Source organism: Galleria mellonella, unplaced genomic scaffold (genome assembly GCF_026898425.1).
Source record: "Galleria mellonella isolate WM207_F2 unplaced genomic scaffold, CSIRO_AGI_GalMel_v1 utg23, whole genome shotgun sequence".
Lineage (NCBI taxonomy): Eukaryota > Metazoa > Arthropoda > Insecta > Lepidoptera > Pyralidae > Galleria > Galleria mellonella.
Window position 1 is genome coordinate 2,128,332 of NW_026442045.1, and position 18,217 is coordinate 2,146,548.

At 33.9% G+C, this 18,217-nt stretch overlaps 1 protein-coding gene across 1 annotated transcript; it reads left to right on the forward strand.

Annotated features, from left to right (window-relative positions):
- Positions 1–16,765: 16,765 nt before the first annotated feature.
- On the forward strand, positions 16,766–17,992 carry LOC113512824 (cuticle protein). The gene has a single exon (XM_026896754.3). It carries the CDS (start codon positions 16,828–16,830, stop codon positions 17,647–17,649), a length of 822 nt encoding a protein of 273 aa, XP_026752555.1. The 5' UTR covers positions 16,766–16,827; the 3' UTR covers positions 17,650–17,992.
- Positions 17,993–18,217: the final 225 nt, after the last annotated feature.

Here is an 18,217-nt window from a genome sequence, read left to right on the forward strand (position 1 = left end):
ACAGAAACGCATCTTAGCGGTGCCCAAGATAATTGGAATGTTACGCCCCAGTAATTACAGGAATTGTTAGATGATTCATGTTTATTTATATTCATATCTATCTGTAAGTCATATTGAATTATGTTTGTCAAAATTTATAAAATATGGTGCTGTTATCATAGGATTGTAAATAAAAATGTAGGTAAATAAACCTTTTTTCTTAACTCGCATCATAAAAATTAGAGGTAAACGCTTCAAATTTTGTAATTATAGTATATATAAAAACTAAGCATCTATATATTTCTATACAATTAGTATATTACAAAAAGATTTGATTATTTATAATGGATAAACTCAGAAATAACTAAGAAATAACAGCGAAGTCAGAGCATATTAGTAGAATTGGCAAGAGACTGGCTAGTTTGCCCTCTGGGACTCGAGCTTTCTGGTCTCTTGCCAAAGCTGCACAAGGGAATTTCTGTAAGTCATCTTTTCCACCTTTGCGCAGGGAGGATGACTCGTTGGCCCAGAACGCTAAAGAAAAGGCCGATCTTCTTGGATCCACCTTTGCGTCAAACTATGGATGACGGGGAGAAACCACCACCGACCATCACGTGTTGTAGGAGCTCTATGCCTGACATTAAATTCACGCATAGCTCAGTGCGTAGAGCACTTTTCTCTCTCGAAATCCATAAGTCGAGTGGGCCTGATGGTATTCCTCCAATTGTGCTTAGGACGTGCGCACCAGAGTTGGCTCCGGTTCTTACGCGTCTTTTTCGGCTTAGCTACTCATCGGGCATAGTCCCAAAGTTTTGGAAGACTGCTCTGGTGCATCCGATCCCTAAAAAGGAGATCGCTCAGATCCAGCTAACTATAGGCCCATAGCTATCACTTCCTTATTCTCGAAGGTTATGGAATCCATCATTAACCGTCAACTGCTCCGGTACCTAGAAGAGCACCGGCTGATATGTGATCGCCAGTATGGCTTTCGACGGGGACGTTCGGCCGGTGATCTTTTAGCTTACTTAACACACCGATGGGCAGTGGCAATCGAGAGTAAGGGAGAGGCCTTAGCAGTTAGTCTGGATATTGCGAAGGCCTTTGATCGGGTGTGGCATAGAGCGCTGCTTTCAAAGCTACCTTCATTTGGGTTGCCTGCGAGACTGTGCATTTGGGTCGCCAGTTTTCTCAAGGAACGTAGCATTAAGGTCGTAGTTGCATGCTCTGATTTAAAACCTTTGAATGCTGGTGTCCCGCAAGGCTGTGTACTATCTCCGACTCTGTTTCTTCTGCATATCAATGATATGTTACAGATAAGTAATATTCATTGCTATGCGGACGACAGTACAGGAGATACATTATATACCGGCCATGCAAAGATCTCGCGGGCACATACCGATGAGTGCCGGAATAGACTTGTGTCTGAAATCGAAACTTCACTCCATCAAGTTTCGATCTGGGGTGAACAAAATCTTGTCCAATTTAACCCCAAAAAGACACAAGTCTGCGCGTTTACCGCAAAAAAGACGCCGTTTGTCGTATCTCCTCACTTTCAGGGCACTTCCCTTGATAAAAAGTCAAGTCTAGGAATTCTGGGCGTTGATATATCTTGCGACGTCCAGTTTTGCGGTCATCTGGAGGAGAAGGCTAAGATAGCTTCCAAAAAGTTAGGAGTGCTCAATAGGGTGAGACGATATTTCATGCCAGAACACCGCCTGAAATTATATAAAGCCCAAGTCAGGCCGCATATGGAATACTGTTCTCACCTGTGGGCAGGAGCGCCACAGTACCAACTCCTTCCGTTAGACCGCATTCAAAGTCGGGCGGCTCGAATTATCGATAGTCAACGCCTTACTGTCCGACTTGACCCATTGAAACTGCGCAGAGATGTTGCGTCTCTGTGCATCTTCTACCGAATTTATCATGGGGAGTGTTCTGAGGAATTGTTCGGATTGATACCTGCTGCTGATTTTCACCACCGTACAACCCGCCATAAACTAAAGTTTCATCCCAATCATCTGGACGAGTGGCGGTCTTCCACCGTGCGTTTTTCAAGGCACTTTCTTCCACGCATAACCATTCTTTGGAATCAACTTCCAGCAGCAGTATTTCCGAACCGATACGACAACATAACCTTCAAGAAAAGAGTATATTCCTTTTTAAAAGGCCGGCAGCACACCTGCAATGCCGCTGGTGTTGTGGGTGATCATGGGCGGCGGTAGTTACCATCAGGTGAGCCGCACGCTCGTTTGCCCCCTGTGTTGTAAAAAAAAAAAAAAAAAACTAAACCGATTCCGAAGCGTGACTAACATAGACTACATATTATATATTTTCTATAATTCTATGTAAAGCTCCGGATCACTAGTCACTAATAAACTACTACTACCTCGACGTTGCAAAATTTATTTATTCATAGTAAACCTATATTGCAATAAACCATTTCCCCTGCACTTTCGAAAGGATTTACCATTTTCTAAAATAATATCCATATTGTTTTGTTAGATCTTTAAAATTATTAATTATCATACAAAATATTATAAAGGATATTTTAATTATAAATTTTGCCGAAATCAATTAGTCTCATTTATTTATCATATTAGGTCTACAATTGATATACAGTATACAAATGCATTTATGTTATTACTGAAAACTATAATAGTTCGTCTCATGCAAAGTCATATATCGGTTCAGAGTCTTCTGGACTGCATGGACATAGAACACTGACATTAGGCCAATAAATAAAAACTTAATATGTTAACAATAAAAGTTTCTTTTACACCCATATGCAATTAACTTCTTTCTTCTAATATCACTTTAATAGGCCCATAACTATGCGAAATATAACACAAGACTTATTTGAGCTCTAGTTAGTTGTTAATACAAAATTTGTGAATTATTTTTTAAACTATATATATATGTTTTGTAATGAAGGTGATGTTACATAATGCGGTTCTTGATATGAATAATTATTATAAGGCTTTTACGTGATTACATATTTGTTGTACGTGACTACACTTCGCAACTGTGTATTCAGTGTCGTAGAAACCCGTTTGTATATTGTAAAAAGTTGTTCCTAAGCTTAATTTAGTTCCAGTTGTGTCCCGTCACACACGCTTGATATAATTTATGTATCACGTAACACTATTTTTTAAGTAGAACAAATTGTTTCACGTAAAGGCCAGTTCGCGTGTTCAGCTCAATTCACACGAATACTGTCATAATACGAGGCGGGCTGATTTGAATATCTTATCAAAATTAATTTTCACTACTCACCTATCATGTTCTTATGTTGTTTGCAGATTACTCGTTTAATTCCATTATAATTTGAACGCCATTATTTCTCGTGTATTTGTATTGTATTAGGTAAACCTAATTGCAATGTATGTTTACGAAATTGAATTAAGGTGTCTAATATATTTATAGAGAGGGACTTTATACAAAAGACGTTTGTAAGGGTAGCTCCGTTGCACACGTACTTCTCCCACCAAGCAACAGTTCTCGCATAGCTGTGTTTCACTTAGAAGGGTGGGATATGGTTATAAAAATACTGGATAGGGAAACATAATATCTTATTATTATTATTTTAGCTGTTAACTGTCCACTGCTGGAAAAACCTTCCCCATAGAGGAAGTTTCGCAAGTAGTTGCCACGCTAGATAAGCGGATTGGTAACCACAGTTAGGCTTTAAAGATGTTTTAAGAGGGACGCTACTGCCCATCCCTCGCTTTCCCTTAGTCGCCTCTTACGACATCCACGGGAAAGGAAGGGGTGGCCCATTCTATGCCGGGGTACACGCGGCGATAACTAAGATATTATATCTTTGTTATCAACAATGGTAATGAATAAGAGATGCTATGGACATCATAGTATATTAATTAATGTATTGGTACTGTCACTGTCAGGTGATATATCAGTTTTCGTGACATTTCAAGATATATAAAAAGAAGTAGTCTGAGAAGTATTACATTTTATAACTTATAGTATCATACACTATGATACGACATAGTTTCATTGTCCTTATAGTGGAATAAAATGTATGTAACTGTATGAAGATTCTTTTAGGTTTCTGTATATAATAGTGTTATGCCATACACGTCTATAATAGAAGATATAATTAATTACAGTACGGTCCATTCTTGTACGATTTTAGGAGAGCAAAATGTACACAAATGTATGATACACGTATCATCGCAGAAATTTAAGTATCTTCATATAATTCCATACACTTTGCTTTTTTACTATATCGTAAATCATGACGTTAAAATTATACGATATATTACCGTACTACGATGACGTAAAAATACCACCAATATTAGTTTTACTATAATTTTATTGTAATGATAAATTCGTGATATGCAATAGTAAATAACAAAACTGTGCGTTAACAACTAATTTTCAAAAAATATTTCCTATTTTATTCATCGAAGACGGAATAAAATATTCAACTCAGCATACCTCGTCTGCGTATCTCATTTTCAAGTTTCTCAGTAGCGTGGCGACCTCTAGTGACCTCGTTCTGCGTAGGCAGCATTCTTGTAAGATAGTTCATTAGATAAATCGCCTACGACACTACCCCTCATCAACCTTACAGCCCTGTCCGCGGGGTGTCATTAAGACGCCATTTCAACTTTTTTATGAAGCCGTAAGTCGAAGGAAATCCTTTGCCATAACTAAAGAGTTTCTGTATATTTAAGTGTTTAAAAAATAACTTTAAATACGAATAGGTATAGAACGTAACAGTGTTAATTTACTTATCTTTACGTATATGTAAATATATCATTATTATCTACACTAATATATTTATTCGAAATGTAAAGGAGATCAGGGAGTCTAACATGAAAAAATAGTTGAGAATTTTCAGACTCAATTTTGTATTTTCGTTCATACCGAAATAGGCCCAGTAAATGGAGCTTAACATTTCGTTCCTCATAAATCCTACCATAAAAATTTTTTATTTATTTTAAAACTTTGAAACTTTATGTATTATGTAATTTTAACATTAAATTTGTGTTTTATTCAGCCCCAAAATTTCGGAAAACATTTCATAGCCCGCATCATTCAAAAGTCTTCTTTCGCTATTAGTCGTTCACTTTTCCAACTATATGAGATAATTGAAACCTCTTTGATATCCCGTTCTAATTTTAGCTTCTCCTTCAAGCCGTATCAATAATTTTGGTATCCCTTAATATAGGGATCAAAATTACGAGTAGTATTAAACGAAATATAATTTGAAAATAAATAGACAATATTTGTGTCGTAACATGAGACGTTAATAGGCATCTCTATAAATCTCAGTTTCTCCCATCGGGCGGTCATCTGATAGAGAAAAATGAGCTTGTAATAAAGCATGATAGGACAAACCATATTTTACTAGATTATCTGCGACGATTATTTATTTTGTTAAAATTACGACCGCCGAAGAGGAAATTGCTGTTTCCATTTACTGAAAATGCAAATTAATTATAGCTACCTCATTAATAAATTGCACATAAGTATTAAATTTATTTATATAGTATCTGTGGTTTTGTTTGCATGGATAAACCATGCATATTACAAAAGCGGAATATACTGTAATCTCTATTATTCCTCATACGTTTGGATGAGTTGATCATCAAGAATGGTTTTTTTTATAGGAAGTATTATTTTAAAAATATTTCAAGATAAAACGAGCATACCTCTTTCTTAACGATTATGTTGTTGCAGATGCTCATAGAAGACGTTGGTCACTTACAAACGAGTGGCATACTTGTTTATTTTGTGCATATATATAGCTTGGATAACACATCATTCGACTATGCATCTTAATTTACATTTCAATTTAGCGTTAGACCAATGTGATACGATACCTACCCAAATCTAGATATTGTATTGTGCTCGTATGTATTAGAAATAAATGAATCAAATACACAAGAGAATATCAGGTAGTAGATATTTAGTAAGTCCTTATATGGTGTTACTAATAGTAGTGAATACCTATTTTAAATTCATTTTTCTACCTAACGTGGATCTCTACTTTAAACTATATGACATTTATAAAAAAAATGCACTAAGGTATCACTATTTATTAGCTATTTATTATTAGAAAAAAAAATTAAATAAAAAACACAGTTGAATTTAAAACCACCTTTTAAAAAGTCAATTTAAAATCTTTATTGCAATCTTTTAAACGTTATAGATGAAACCGTTTTTTACATGGCTCGTTTTATCGTCCTCGTAAGTGTCTTAATACAAATTAATTTAGCTCTTAAAGTAAAAAGTACATTGAATAGAGAGACAATTAGGTAGCATTAATCTTGCGACTCAGCTGAGAAAAAAAAGTAATTAAAAGAAATGACAATGACGTCTTGTGGACAATTGAAGATATACCTACCAGAAGGCTTCAATTAAATATTCTGAACGTTACTGACTGAAATATAATTCTATTGTTAAAAGTTTCGTAAGAACATATTATATTCTAATATAATAGCTACTAGTTTAAATTCGGTGTAATTTGGTCGAAAAAGTTCTATTAGTTTCGGAATCATTCGAAACCTGGCTATGATGCGAGCGCGAGCCTGACTAGACATCTTGTTCCACTGAGAGCAGGCTGAAGATTAAGGGTCCCGAATGGTCTCAAAACAAGTCGAGTTTTTTCGACCAAATTACACGTTAGTGAAACAAATAGTTATTACATTAAAACATAATGAAATATAATCGATAAGAATCAGTAAAATCTTTCTTTATTCAAAATCTGAATTGCATACAAAATAATAAACTTTAGTTAATATGAATTTTGCAAAAATTAAAGCAAATGAAGGTTTTTTTTTTCTATTATTTTAAATGGACCTCAGTGTAATTGCTATGAGAATAAAATACGCAATGAGAGTCACCACCGGGGTACGTCCGGCAAAGAAATCATAATTAATCGTCCTATTCCCTGCCCGCTCGTCTTAATAGAGAGCTTTCACCGCTTTCCATGTTTTCTCGGCGACGTAATAAATTAATCTCAATTCGCAGTTTTCCCTAGCTAGAAAGAAGGCAAACAAAACAATAGCAAAGTTACTTTGCACCTAACCTTCTAGTTCTACGTGTTCGCGTACGTATAGGACGTTTCATACTGGCAACTAAAATTAGTAATAAAATTATATACAATTTGAAACTTTTATAGATTTTTGCGATTAGATAGTAAACACGTTTTCAGTACGTTTTAAGTCACTATTTTTTGTAACTTAAAGACTCGATTTAATGGCATATTTTATTTATTTATTTATTAGATGCACAATATAGCTTTGTAACAAACATTTAACAACATCAAAACGGACTATATATATTATGACAAATTGGAATATCAGATGAAATTGGATACAACAAATTTATATTTTGGATTGAACTTTTGATTCAACTGATATCAAATTAGCATCCTTACTGACATTTAGAATTATTTACAGACTATTTCGATACAGAAACATAATATTAAAAAAGTCTAAAACCCAGTTGATAAGGCTTTAAAAACGAGTATATACTTTATAGCGGTTGAAAACAAATATTTGAACAAAAGTCGATTTACATTTTAACACCGTTTTCATATTCAATAATGACTATTTAATGTACCCAGTGTGCATACACCTCAGCCGTGAGTGGAGGCGTCCGAACACACGTTACTGAGTTTATTTCCGACACAAAAATAAATGGAACAGTCGGGAAGTGCCCCGCATGAGCTTTTCTTTTACATAGCCACATATAAGAGTACTCATGCCAATGTCAGTACTGCTTTTACGTTTATTTTTTTCTTCTTCCATGTTCCTTCCTATTTAGAGAATTTACCCTTATTGCGTTTCACTGTAATTTTGTTTTTGATAAACTAAAATTAGCTTTTCCCTTTTTTTTATTAAATAAGTTTGAGTGCATTTTTGTTATGTGGGTTCTGTATAAGATTTACTGTGCAATATTTAGTAACTTAAAACTAGTCGCTTTATTACTAGTTATTAAGATAACAGCGATTACGATCGCGTAACTGGGATACGAAGTAACCTACATTTTTCTAAATTTTCTATACCTACTAATTATATACACACATCATAATGAATAAGACGTCTAAGAAGGAACTTTAATGGTCGAGGGATAAACAGCAGCGTGTCTCTTTAAACATTATCAAAGCTTAACTACGATTGCTAATCCACCTGCCAAGCGTGGCAACTACTAGCAAAACCCCGCAATAGATGAAGGCCTATGTTCAGCAGTGGACAGTAAACGGCTGATGTGGTTTGGTATGGGGTTAAGTTCCGTATCTTGATAATTCACCGCCATATCTCACTCTTTAAACTGAAACATAGCAACGTAAACACAAACGCTTAGCAGCAAAAAATAAATGAAATAGTGAAAATTATTGTACTAAAAATCAACCCTCTGGTGACTCGAAATACATTTATCTATTTCAATACATTTGCTCGTTAATTTTTGTTTTTAAGTTTAGGCAATTAGATGACGAATTAATAGTGTGACTAGCTATAAGAATTCCTGTCATGCAGGAAATACAATTCTCCAAACTCAATTATGCAAATGTGTGTAATCATAATTGTTTTCGGTACTTTAGAAACAAAATAGACATTAGTATAAAGAGAAACACATCAACCTCCCGTATTTAATGCACGCGAGTGAATTAAATCAATTTAAACATCCATAACATATCAATAAACATTTAACAGTTACAATACAGGTTTATTTGAAATACACTTCCTGAATTCGATGCTACGAATGTAATTAAATTCACAATATTTTGATAGTTGTTGTGCGTGGTTGTATTAAATGTCCCATGTCAGTCATCTTCCGATTCGATCGACTTCCGCCATGGAAAATTTGTAACTGGTTAATAATTTAAAAGGTTCTATTTATTTAACTGCTTCAAGGCAAGTTTTTTAAAGGTTAGTATGTTTTTAGCACCTATCTTACATATATAATTAATTTTAAAGCAATCATAATCCTTATAGAATTTCATCATAAATTCGTTGCAATAAAAAAAACATTATTGACACAAATGGGAGAATAATTCTAATTTATTGTGGCGCCTAAATTACCAAAATATTTTGGATAAAAATTGGCAAAGATGTAGTTCACTTAAAAAATCAAAATCGTTTTCAAACACTTATGTAAACAAAATTTTGTATGATTACAATTATATCAGCTATGATAAAAATAATGTCAGGGGATCAACATGGAAAAAATCTTAAATTAATTAATCACGCAAAAAAATTAACATTTTGGATTGAAACTAGAAATCTTTATAAAACATATTACCTATCCGCAGCTTTGCCTGTATGCAATAGTGTGTACTTGCTGAGTATTATAAGTGTTAAGTTATATACGATATAATCTACCCGTGCATTAGATTCAAATTCGTTTAGCTGATTAAGCATGATTGATTAATAAACATACAAATAATCATAGAAAGTTTCTCATTTATAATATTATAGTAAGATTTAGTTTCCAATTTGCATCTATCTGTGTTTTCATGTATAATGAATATGAAACGCGGCCTTACACAGGGCAATGATTAGACTGTCGAATTACAAATTTCCAGTCAATCAGATTTGGCTTAGCGTTCCACATTGGAGCCCAAATTTCCAATTTGCTTTTAGTCAATCTGATCGTGTATTAAATTGGCTCTAACAGAGAACTTAATAGACACTTTAAATCGCATTTCTGTTTGTTTGAACATATTTATATATCCAAATACTCTAAATTATTAACAATAGTGTTGTTAAGTGATAGATTTACAATGAAAATCATTATTACTATTTATACATTATTCCCTTTCTCCCTTACCTTATATATAGACCAGAGGGAGACTTTGTACAAAAGTCGATTGCTTGGGTACCTCTGTACCATTCGTGTTTCAACCGTGAAGCAGTTGTGTTTGCATGGCTGTGTTTCGGTTTGAAGGGTGGGATATGGCGTGAATTTACTAAGTACAAAGGAATAACATCTGAGTCCTCAGGAATGGCAACGCATGGGGGGTATCATGGGCGAAGCAGTATACTCTGTTATGTCCATGATACTGCTCATGTCTATAGCGAAGGTTACTACTTTCCATCAGGTGGGCCGTCAGCTTGTTTGCCATTCTAAGTTGTATAAAAAAAAATGGGACGAGCATCCACATTAGTTAATGTCCTTATTAATTCTAAATACTACGTGTATCAGAAACGACCTCTAGTTCAGTCGTTAAGCAATAAATAAATTCTGAATTTACAGTATTTCTTAACAGATGCAACATTGGAACCTTCAAGAAAAGAGTATATTCTTTCTGAAAAGGCTGGCAGCACCTACAATTTCTCTGATGTTGCGGATACTTATGGACGGCAGTAATCACTTGCCATCCGCCGCTTGGTGAACCGCCTTCTTGTTTGTTCCTTATGTCGTAAGACAATCACTTTAATTAAAATTACTTGTAGCTATTCATATTTAGAACACTGCACAACAATATTATTAATCAAGGATTTAATTTGTCTAAAGTAAAAAAAAATAACAAAAGGAAGAAGCGTGCACTTTTCACTTAATTCATCGATTTCAGATATTTAGAAAATCATTAAAATTAAATTTTATTAGAATGAGACCTTATACAAAAGTTGTTTCGATGCTATGCTTATAACTGTATTTTGGTTTAAAGAACAGTAAAATTACAGGGTACAAAACTATAGGCCTCAGGAATGGTGACGCATAATGTTTACCATAAGTATCACAGTGTACTATTTAACCTCCATGGTGCTGTTCATGTCTATAAGCGTTGGTTACCGCTTTCCATCAGGCAGACCGTCAGCTTGTTTGCCGTTCTAAGTATCATAAAAGATAAGGTAGATACAGGCGTCAAAATAGTTGATGACGAATAGAAGCTTGAATTTATTTCTGTAACTATAAAAGGCGTATCAAGAACGTTGGCGTGGCCTTGATCGCGGGCAACCGGCGACCTTTACCGAAAGCCTGCACTGCGTGAAATATGTGTTCATTGCCCAATAAAATGTTGCCACAATAGTATGAATTAGTTTATATCGTGTACCTTTTGTTTTCGTTGTTAACACGTGTGATATATATATAATCCGTGCCGTGTAGAATAGGTCAACCCTTTCTTTTCCGTGGGTGACGTAGAGCGCGACTAAGGGGACTTAATGGTCAAGGGATGGGCAGCAATGTCTCTCTTAAAACATTACCAAAAACTGCTGTTGCCAACCTGCCCGCCAAACATGGCAACTACTGACAAAGTCTTCCTTATGGGGTAAACTATGTTCAGCAGTGGGCAGTTAACGGCTAACACAATTAAATATATATATATATATGCCATTATATAACATGTAATTATAAAGTGTAAGAATTAAAAAAAAAATTAAACGTTTGAATGAGTTCAAATTACTCGCCAATATAATTTAATTAGACTAATTGTAAATTCTAGGATAACGTACACCGGAATTTATCTATGTATTTGTAAAATGTATATATAAAGTGCCATTGTAATAGAAATAAGTATTATTATTATTAATCGATGAAAAATAAAGAACATTTCAATAAAAACAATTGGGATGGAATCAAAATCACGTGGAATTTATCTCAAATGATTTTTTTCATTACACCATTTTCCAACAGTCATTCGTTATCATTTCCAATTGATCATAATTCGATTGCGTCAAAAGTTAACCTACTAATCTAGAAAGAAATAACTATAGACATTGATTTTAACGGATATAACATGCAGTAACATAAAAGGTAAACGTACCCAAGTTCAGAAGGCCTACCATGAAATATTTTTCAAAATTTCGGGGCGAACGTAACACAAATTTGATGTAAAAGTTATATAAAGTTATATAAATATAAAATGCTAAAATATCGATCCTTTAGACTATTATTGTAGGATTTATGACAAACGAAATGTTAAACTCCATTTACTAGGCAGATTTCGGTACGAACAAGAACATGAAATTAAGCCCGAAAATTTAGAATTTAATTTCATGATAGACCCCTAGATATTTAACGCTTGTTCGTTTTAAGAATCCCTATAGAAGTATACTTAAAAGTAATTAAATTTGTGTTTAGTACAAACTCATTATCTTAAGCTTAACCACTACCAGCCTACTTTTCGTATATTTTTATCTAAGTAGACTCAAATGACTTTCTTTGAATTCGGGCTCGTTTTCAAGTTTCTTGATAGAATTTAAGTCGAAAAATTTTAAACGATTAAGAAAACTATATTATATCTAGACTAGATGATATTTTCCACAGTGTTTGGAGTAAAAGGAGATTTACTTTTAGTAAATAGCTTTTATAATATCACAACAAGTAGATACCTATACCTACTTTAGATAACTACGCTTAGTTATTATATACTAAATAGTGATATTGTTTTATATCCATAATATGCCAGCAATTTATGAGTATGGTTTTAGTCAGAGATTTAATATGAGATATAAGTTATTACAGTTATATCTGAAGACTTTTTGATGTACCCAATTAACATAATAATAATTAAATATTAGTAGTTACATTATACTTTAAATACAATTAATATATTATCTTTTACATTATCTTTTATCATTTATAACATTTTCTCCCATTGAGTTAGTGTTATATTTTATGTACAACTTATGTACCTAGAGAAAAATCTTGACTGACTGACTAATCAACGCACAGCTGAAAGTACTAAAAATAGAATTACAAAATTTAAATAGCAGCAATAATAATAACATTTTATGACCTTCATACTGTGTTTCGGTTTGAAAGGTGGGATTTAATGAAATTACAGGATATAGAGGAATAACACCTGAGTCCTCAGGAATGGCAACGCATGGAAAGTATCTTGGGCGAAACAGTACTCTGTTATGCCCATGATACTGCTCATGTCTATAGGCGACGGTTACCACTTTCCATCAGGTGAGCCGTCAGCTTGTTTGCCATTATAAGTTGTATAAAAAAAATGCAGAACGGAAGAATTGTAGAACATTCATTATCTAGAGACATGAACAATACCATGGACGTTACAGAATATACTACGTCCCTGAAACCTCAAATATTCTCCTTTTAAACTTATTTTGATCCAAAACACTGATAATATTTTAACTCACTAATACGTTAGGAATATGGAATATTTCACTCAGAAGAAAATGATGTGTCATAAAATGCGGAACGTTCTCTTTCGGGCTGCTATTCTAAGACACCGTAATACTAGAGCAGGTGAATCAGGATTTATAGTTTAGAAGCTGTATTTTGCAAAGTGGTCGTTAGCATATTCGATGCAGCTATTTTCTGGATTTTCAACTCTCGAGTTACAGAAACATTGTTTTGCTAAGAATTTAAAGTTTCAACTAACGATCTCTTACACTGAAATGGTCTCACTTCAAAGTATGTAGTTCAAACGAGGAAATAATATTGTACATGCACCAATATTTGCAAAGCATTAAACTGGATTTAAGGTCTTTTTTTTTCAAATATTACGCGGAAATAGTAATCGTTTGTGTAGCACTATATTTCTGAGTAGATACTATGTCAATACTAGCTTAAGTATGATAGAGATTTGATAATTGTGACCATCTCAAATACATTGTGGGGAGTCAGTGGAAGCAGGTGGCTAAGAACCATTCTTTATGGCAGTCTATGGGGGAGCCTATATTCAGCAATGGATATATAATGGCTGATATGATGATAATGATAGTGATGACTATGCCAATAGTATGTACTCTGGATTTAATAATAAACAATTGGGATTTTTCGTAACAGTGGCCAATTAAGTCGCGACTCGAACCGTCTCTCTGAAAAGTTAAAAATTATAAGGTTATTATGAAAGTATGTTCTTTAATTATTTCATTTTAATAATACAAATTTTATTTTAACTTTACTGTAGCCTATGAACGTCTGCAACACCAGATGTGTCACATGCGTGTTGCCAATCCTGAGAAAAACTTAATACATCTTTTTTAAAGAACGCCATACTGTAACCTCTAGAGGAAACCTCAGCAGGGTGCTCAATCCATAATCTAAGCGTTCGCGAGAGAAAACTCTGGTACTGCACTACAGTGCGTACACGCGACCATTTAGGTTCTGACGTGTGAGAATGAATTTCCTGTCGATGGCAAGCAGTGCCATGATAAAGGATTTATTTATAATATTCAAAAAAGTACATTAAAAATTTTCCAAAACAAAAAAAAATTATTAGAGTTGAGTGTATTGTTATTGCTGAATCAATTCTTAAATGCTAATAAATATATATCTTGTAACAGAAAGAAGAAAAGTGCAATGCGTTTTAATTTTTCCTTGGATGAACTCGCAGTTGTCGTATCATATAAGTACTATGAAACGTACCTATTTTTGTAACATAAATATAATATCACAAACTGATATTGGACCAAATACATAAGTAATGTCTTGTAGGTAAGGTCATCTACGTATTTACCGTCATCATCTGATAATTTCTAAATATCTAAATGTTTATATCAAATTATACTTAATAATTATTTTAATAAAAAATAAGGTGCTCAAATATCAAAACTCCTTAGTAAAAAATTAATACTTAAGCAAATTAAGCGAATTCTTAAACATTAAAGAGAAGGTTTAATGTAAAATATTTAATTATTTATATAATGAGATTTGCTTAATTTAATAAAAGAATTAATGTCAATAACTAAAAATATAATAATACCAGTACCCCAGACGGAGTATTCAAAGGAATTTTGTCGACTATGTAATCAAATTATGATCTAATATTAATGTTAAGATTACCAACGCCAGCTCATGAAATACAATTAATGTTGATTTAATAAAATTTACGGTTATTACGTTTCCGTCAGCCTTGGTTCTTTCTCAATTGCTACAAATAGCAAACCTAACAAAATGTAAACATTATGAATAGTTTTGTATTTTAAAGGATTCGTAATTTAAAAATTTTAATTAGGTAATATATATGAAATGTTTATATATATAAATATATAAACATTTTAATTAATCTATATATAATATATAGAAGAGGATATTAATTGACTGACCTACCTATATATCAACGCACAGAAGAAGCCGCTCAATCTATCATTTTAAAAAATTATATATTTTTTTACAAAACATTTTTGTTATAAATCAGAATTTTTTAATTTAACTTCTAAGGGATTGCCCTCTTAGGGCGTACGTAAAAGGTAACGGAGATTAAATCTTTGTATATAATTTCGTCAATTTAGAAGTTAAAAGCAGTAAAGCCACCGGCTAAAACTAGTTTTATATATTATAACTCATATACCTACATGCCTTTTTATTTAATTAATACTAAAACTACCGCTTCAAATGTAGCTTTATAAATTACGATCATATAAAATTTCTATGGTACAAAATTTGTTAACTTATGCTGCATATTTAATCCAACAAGAAACTGCTGCACTATTAATGAGTTACAATATCATTTAGTTATTTATGTGTAATATTAAATTAAGAAATATAACAAAACTGTACAAAGAAATGTCAAGACAAAGCATGTTAAACAACGAAGCAATCGGCGTGGGAACATAGCGCAATATTGTTGATTAACAAGATTATGGCTAAACTGGTAGACAACAAAGGCATTTGCTCATAAAACTACTAGTATATGAAATTTACTGCAGAAACTTCACACATGCAATACCATTGATAGAAATGTAATGATTGTAATAGTTACTGACCATACTTAATTTGTATTATGGTCATTTCCGCGCTTAATCTCACGATTGAGTCATTGAGCATATGAGTGAGATTAGTCCAACCAACTCAGATGATCCAGAAGGCCAGAAAGATGCTAAAATTGGCACAGGCTTTTAGAGATATCCACGACAATTTCAGGATCCACACTTATTTCGTTACCCACACTCTGGCCTTCCATTAGCACATTGGCCTATGTGCATCCTCTGTAGAGTAGATATTTACTGACCATGCCATTATTCTATATTTACAAAGTGTTAAAAAGTTATTCTGGGTAAGATGGTGACGTCAGTGACTCTAAAAAGGCCACATACTTTAGTAAATTTAAGGTCGCGACCCTAAAATGATTAGATCACCGTTTAACTGTAGGTATCATATTATGCTCTCCTTTTACTCTAACTTGAAGTACCTATATCTTTTATTCAATATTAAGTTCCAAATTGATTAATGATTGTATATCTGTTAATATTAAATTTATATATTAATTTCTCTGATGTCTATGGGCAGCGGTAATCACTTACGCATATACTTGCCATCAAGCGAGCCACATGTTCTTTTGCCTCCTATATTACATAAAAAAATGTGAAATTTAACACAACAGTAATTTTCATGTATTTTTTTTATTTTTAAACTATTTATCAATCGCTTATTAAAAAGCTTCAATCAAATGAAATATATTATAATCATGTTCGACACTTTAAAATTTACGTATAAATATGTACGTAATTATTGTATTCATAAATATGCTTAATATTTTAAATATTTTTTAAGTGCAGTAGACAAATGAAACGCGGAAAATGCCAACTGTCAATACATATACATTCTGAAACTTACTATGTATACGTTGTTTTAACTTATATATACTATATGATACTACAATTAATATACCTGTCTTTTTATCAATATATTATGTATGAACGCCTATATCTGTGCGACTGTAGACTGACATTTAACATCAATGGACTTGTACTAAGGACGATGCTCTGCAATCTTCACTTAATGTCACTTCCCTAACTTGTCCTTACGTATCCCATGTTATAAGAACTATATATATTTCGCGGTCGGACCCGCAGGCCCTTCCAATGTACACCAAGGCCTCAACTGTCCGTATAAAATGAGTTCACCCGCCCGCAACGACACACTTTGTTACTTTCACGCGAGCAGTGCACATTTTGAATGATTAAAATGTATAGGCTCGCAGTGCTAGCCTTTGTGATCGCGACCGTGACATGCCAACAACAGGAGGGGGCGAGACGCGTTCCCAAGTACGCTGGTGATCCCAAAACAGCAGCCATCGTACAAGAAGCACGCTATCTTAACGGAAATGGTGCTTTTGGTGCCGCATACCAACAGGAGGATGGCATTGACTTCAAAGAAGAAACAGACGCCGATGGCAACAGGAGAGGCAGTTATTCTTACATCGATCCAACTGGACAAAGAAAAACTGTGAACTATATAGCCGGAAAAAATGGATTCCAAGCTATCGGTGATCATATTCCTACTGCTCCTCAGCCCGTTGCTCCAACCCCTGGATACCAACCGGATCCGCGTTACAACTCTCCGGATTACAAAGCATCTCAGTACAGTGCCCCTCAGCAATATACTGCACCTGTTTCCGCTCGCAACTACGGAGGCAAGCCAAATGAGGATGATGGACAATATCATCCCGAACTGTATGAACAGGAAAATTATGTGGCTCCACAACAACAATACCAGCCTCAGCCACAGCCTAGAGCGCAGTACCAACCTACACCACAATACCAACCTACACCACAGTACCAATCTCAACCTCAAGCCCAGTACAATAATATCTATACAGGAGTGCAACAAGCTCAGTACAGTGGCCTTCCTTCGCAACAATATTCTGCGCAACAACCCATTGCCCGTCAAGAATACTATGAACCAACGACGCCGCCTCCAAACCGATTCTTTCCTCCAGGCAAATTTAGTCTAAACAGAGCACCCGACGGCTACACTTACTCATTCCATAAAGTATAAATCCAATTTATAGAGAGGGCCCGGCGAATTGTAAAGACCGAAATACGTAAAAAGCACGCATCAATTAGCAATTCGTCGAGTCATTGAGGGTGGTCGTGATGTGCGTACTCGGTCGTTTCAAAAGCATTTCTTAATTGTTGTTTGCTGTGATATTGTGAACTAATGGACAGGTAAACATAATGTTGTTAATTTTTGTTAATTGTAGAGGAGGATTTGCGGATGGAAGGCGTGCCAGTTGTGGAAACTGCACTTGTAAATAAATCTAGATTTAAATAAACGTATTTTAATCAAATAGTCTTATTAATAAAATACAAGTTTGTGTAATTTATTGACCTATAATCAATTACGTTGGTATTTTAATTAATGAATCCACCTATATTTTTTTCTGTTCCATATTAGTAATAGGATTAAATGTCATTAAAACAAGTACAGCTTAACGTAAAAATCGTACTTCCTAGTCTTGATAGTAAAATATAACAGGGTGTGGACTATGTCCGCATTCTGTTACTTGCACCAACCGACAACAACTAGATCACCTTACTACTAAGACAAGGATACTTGCAACCAA

Excerpts from the sequence above, each read along its gene's own strand:
- LOC113512824 (XM_026896754.3), top strand. The coding sequence starts at position 16,828 with ATGATTAAAATGTATAGGCTCGCAGTGCTAGCCTTTGTGATCGCGACC.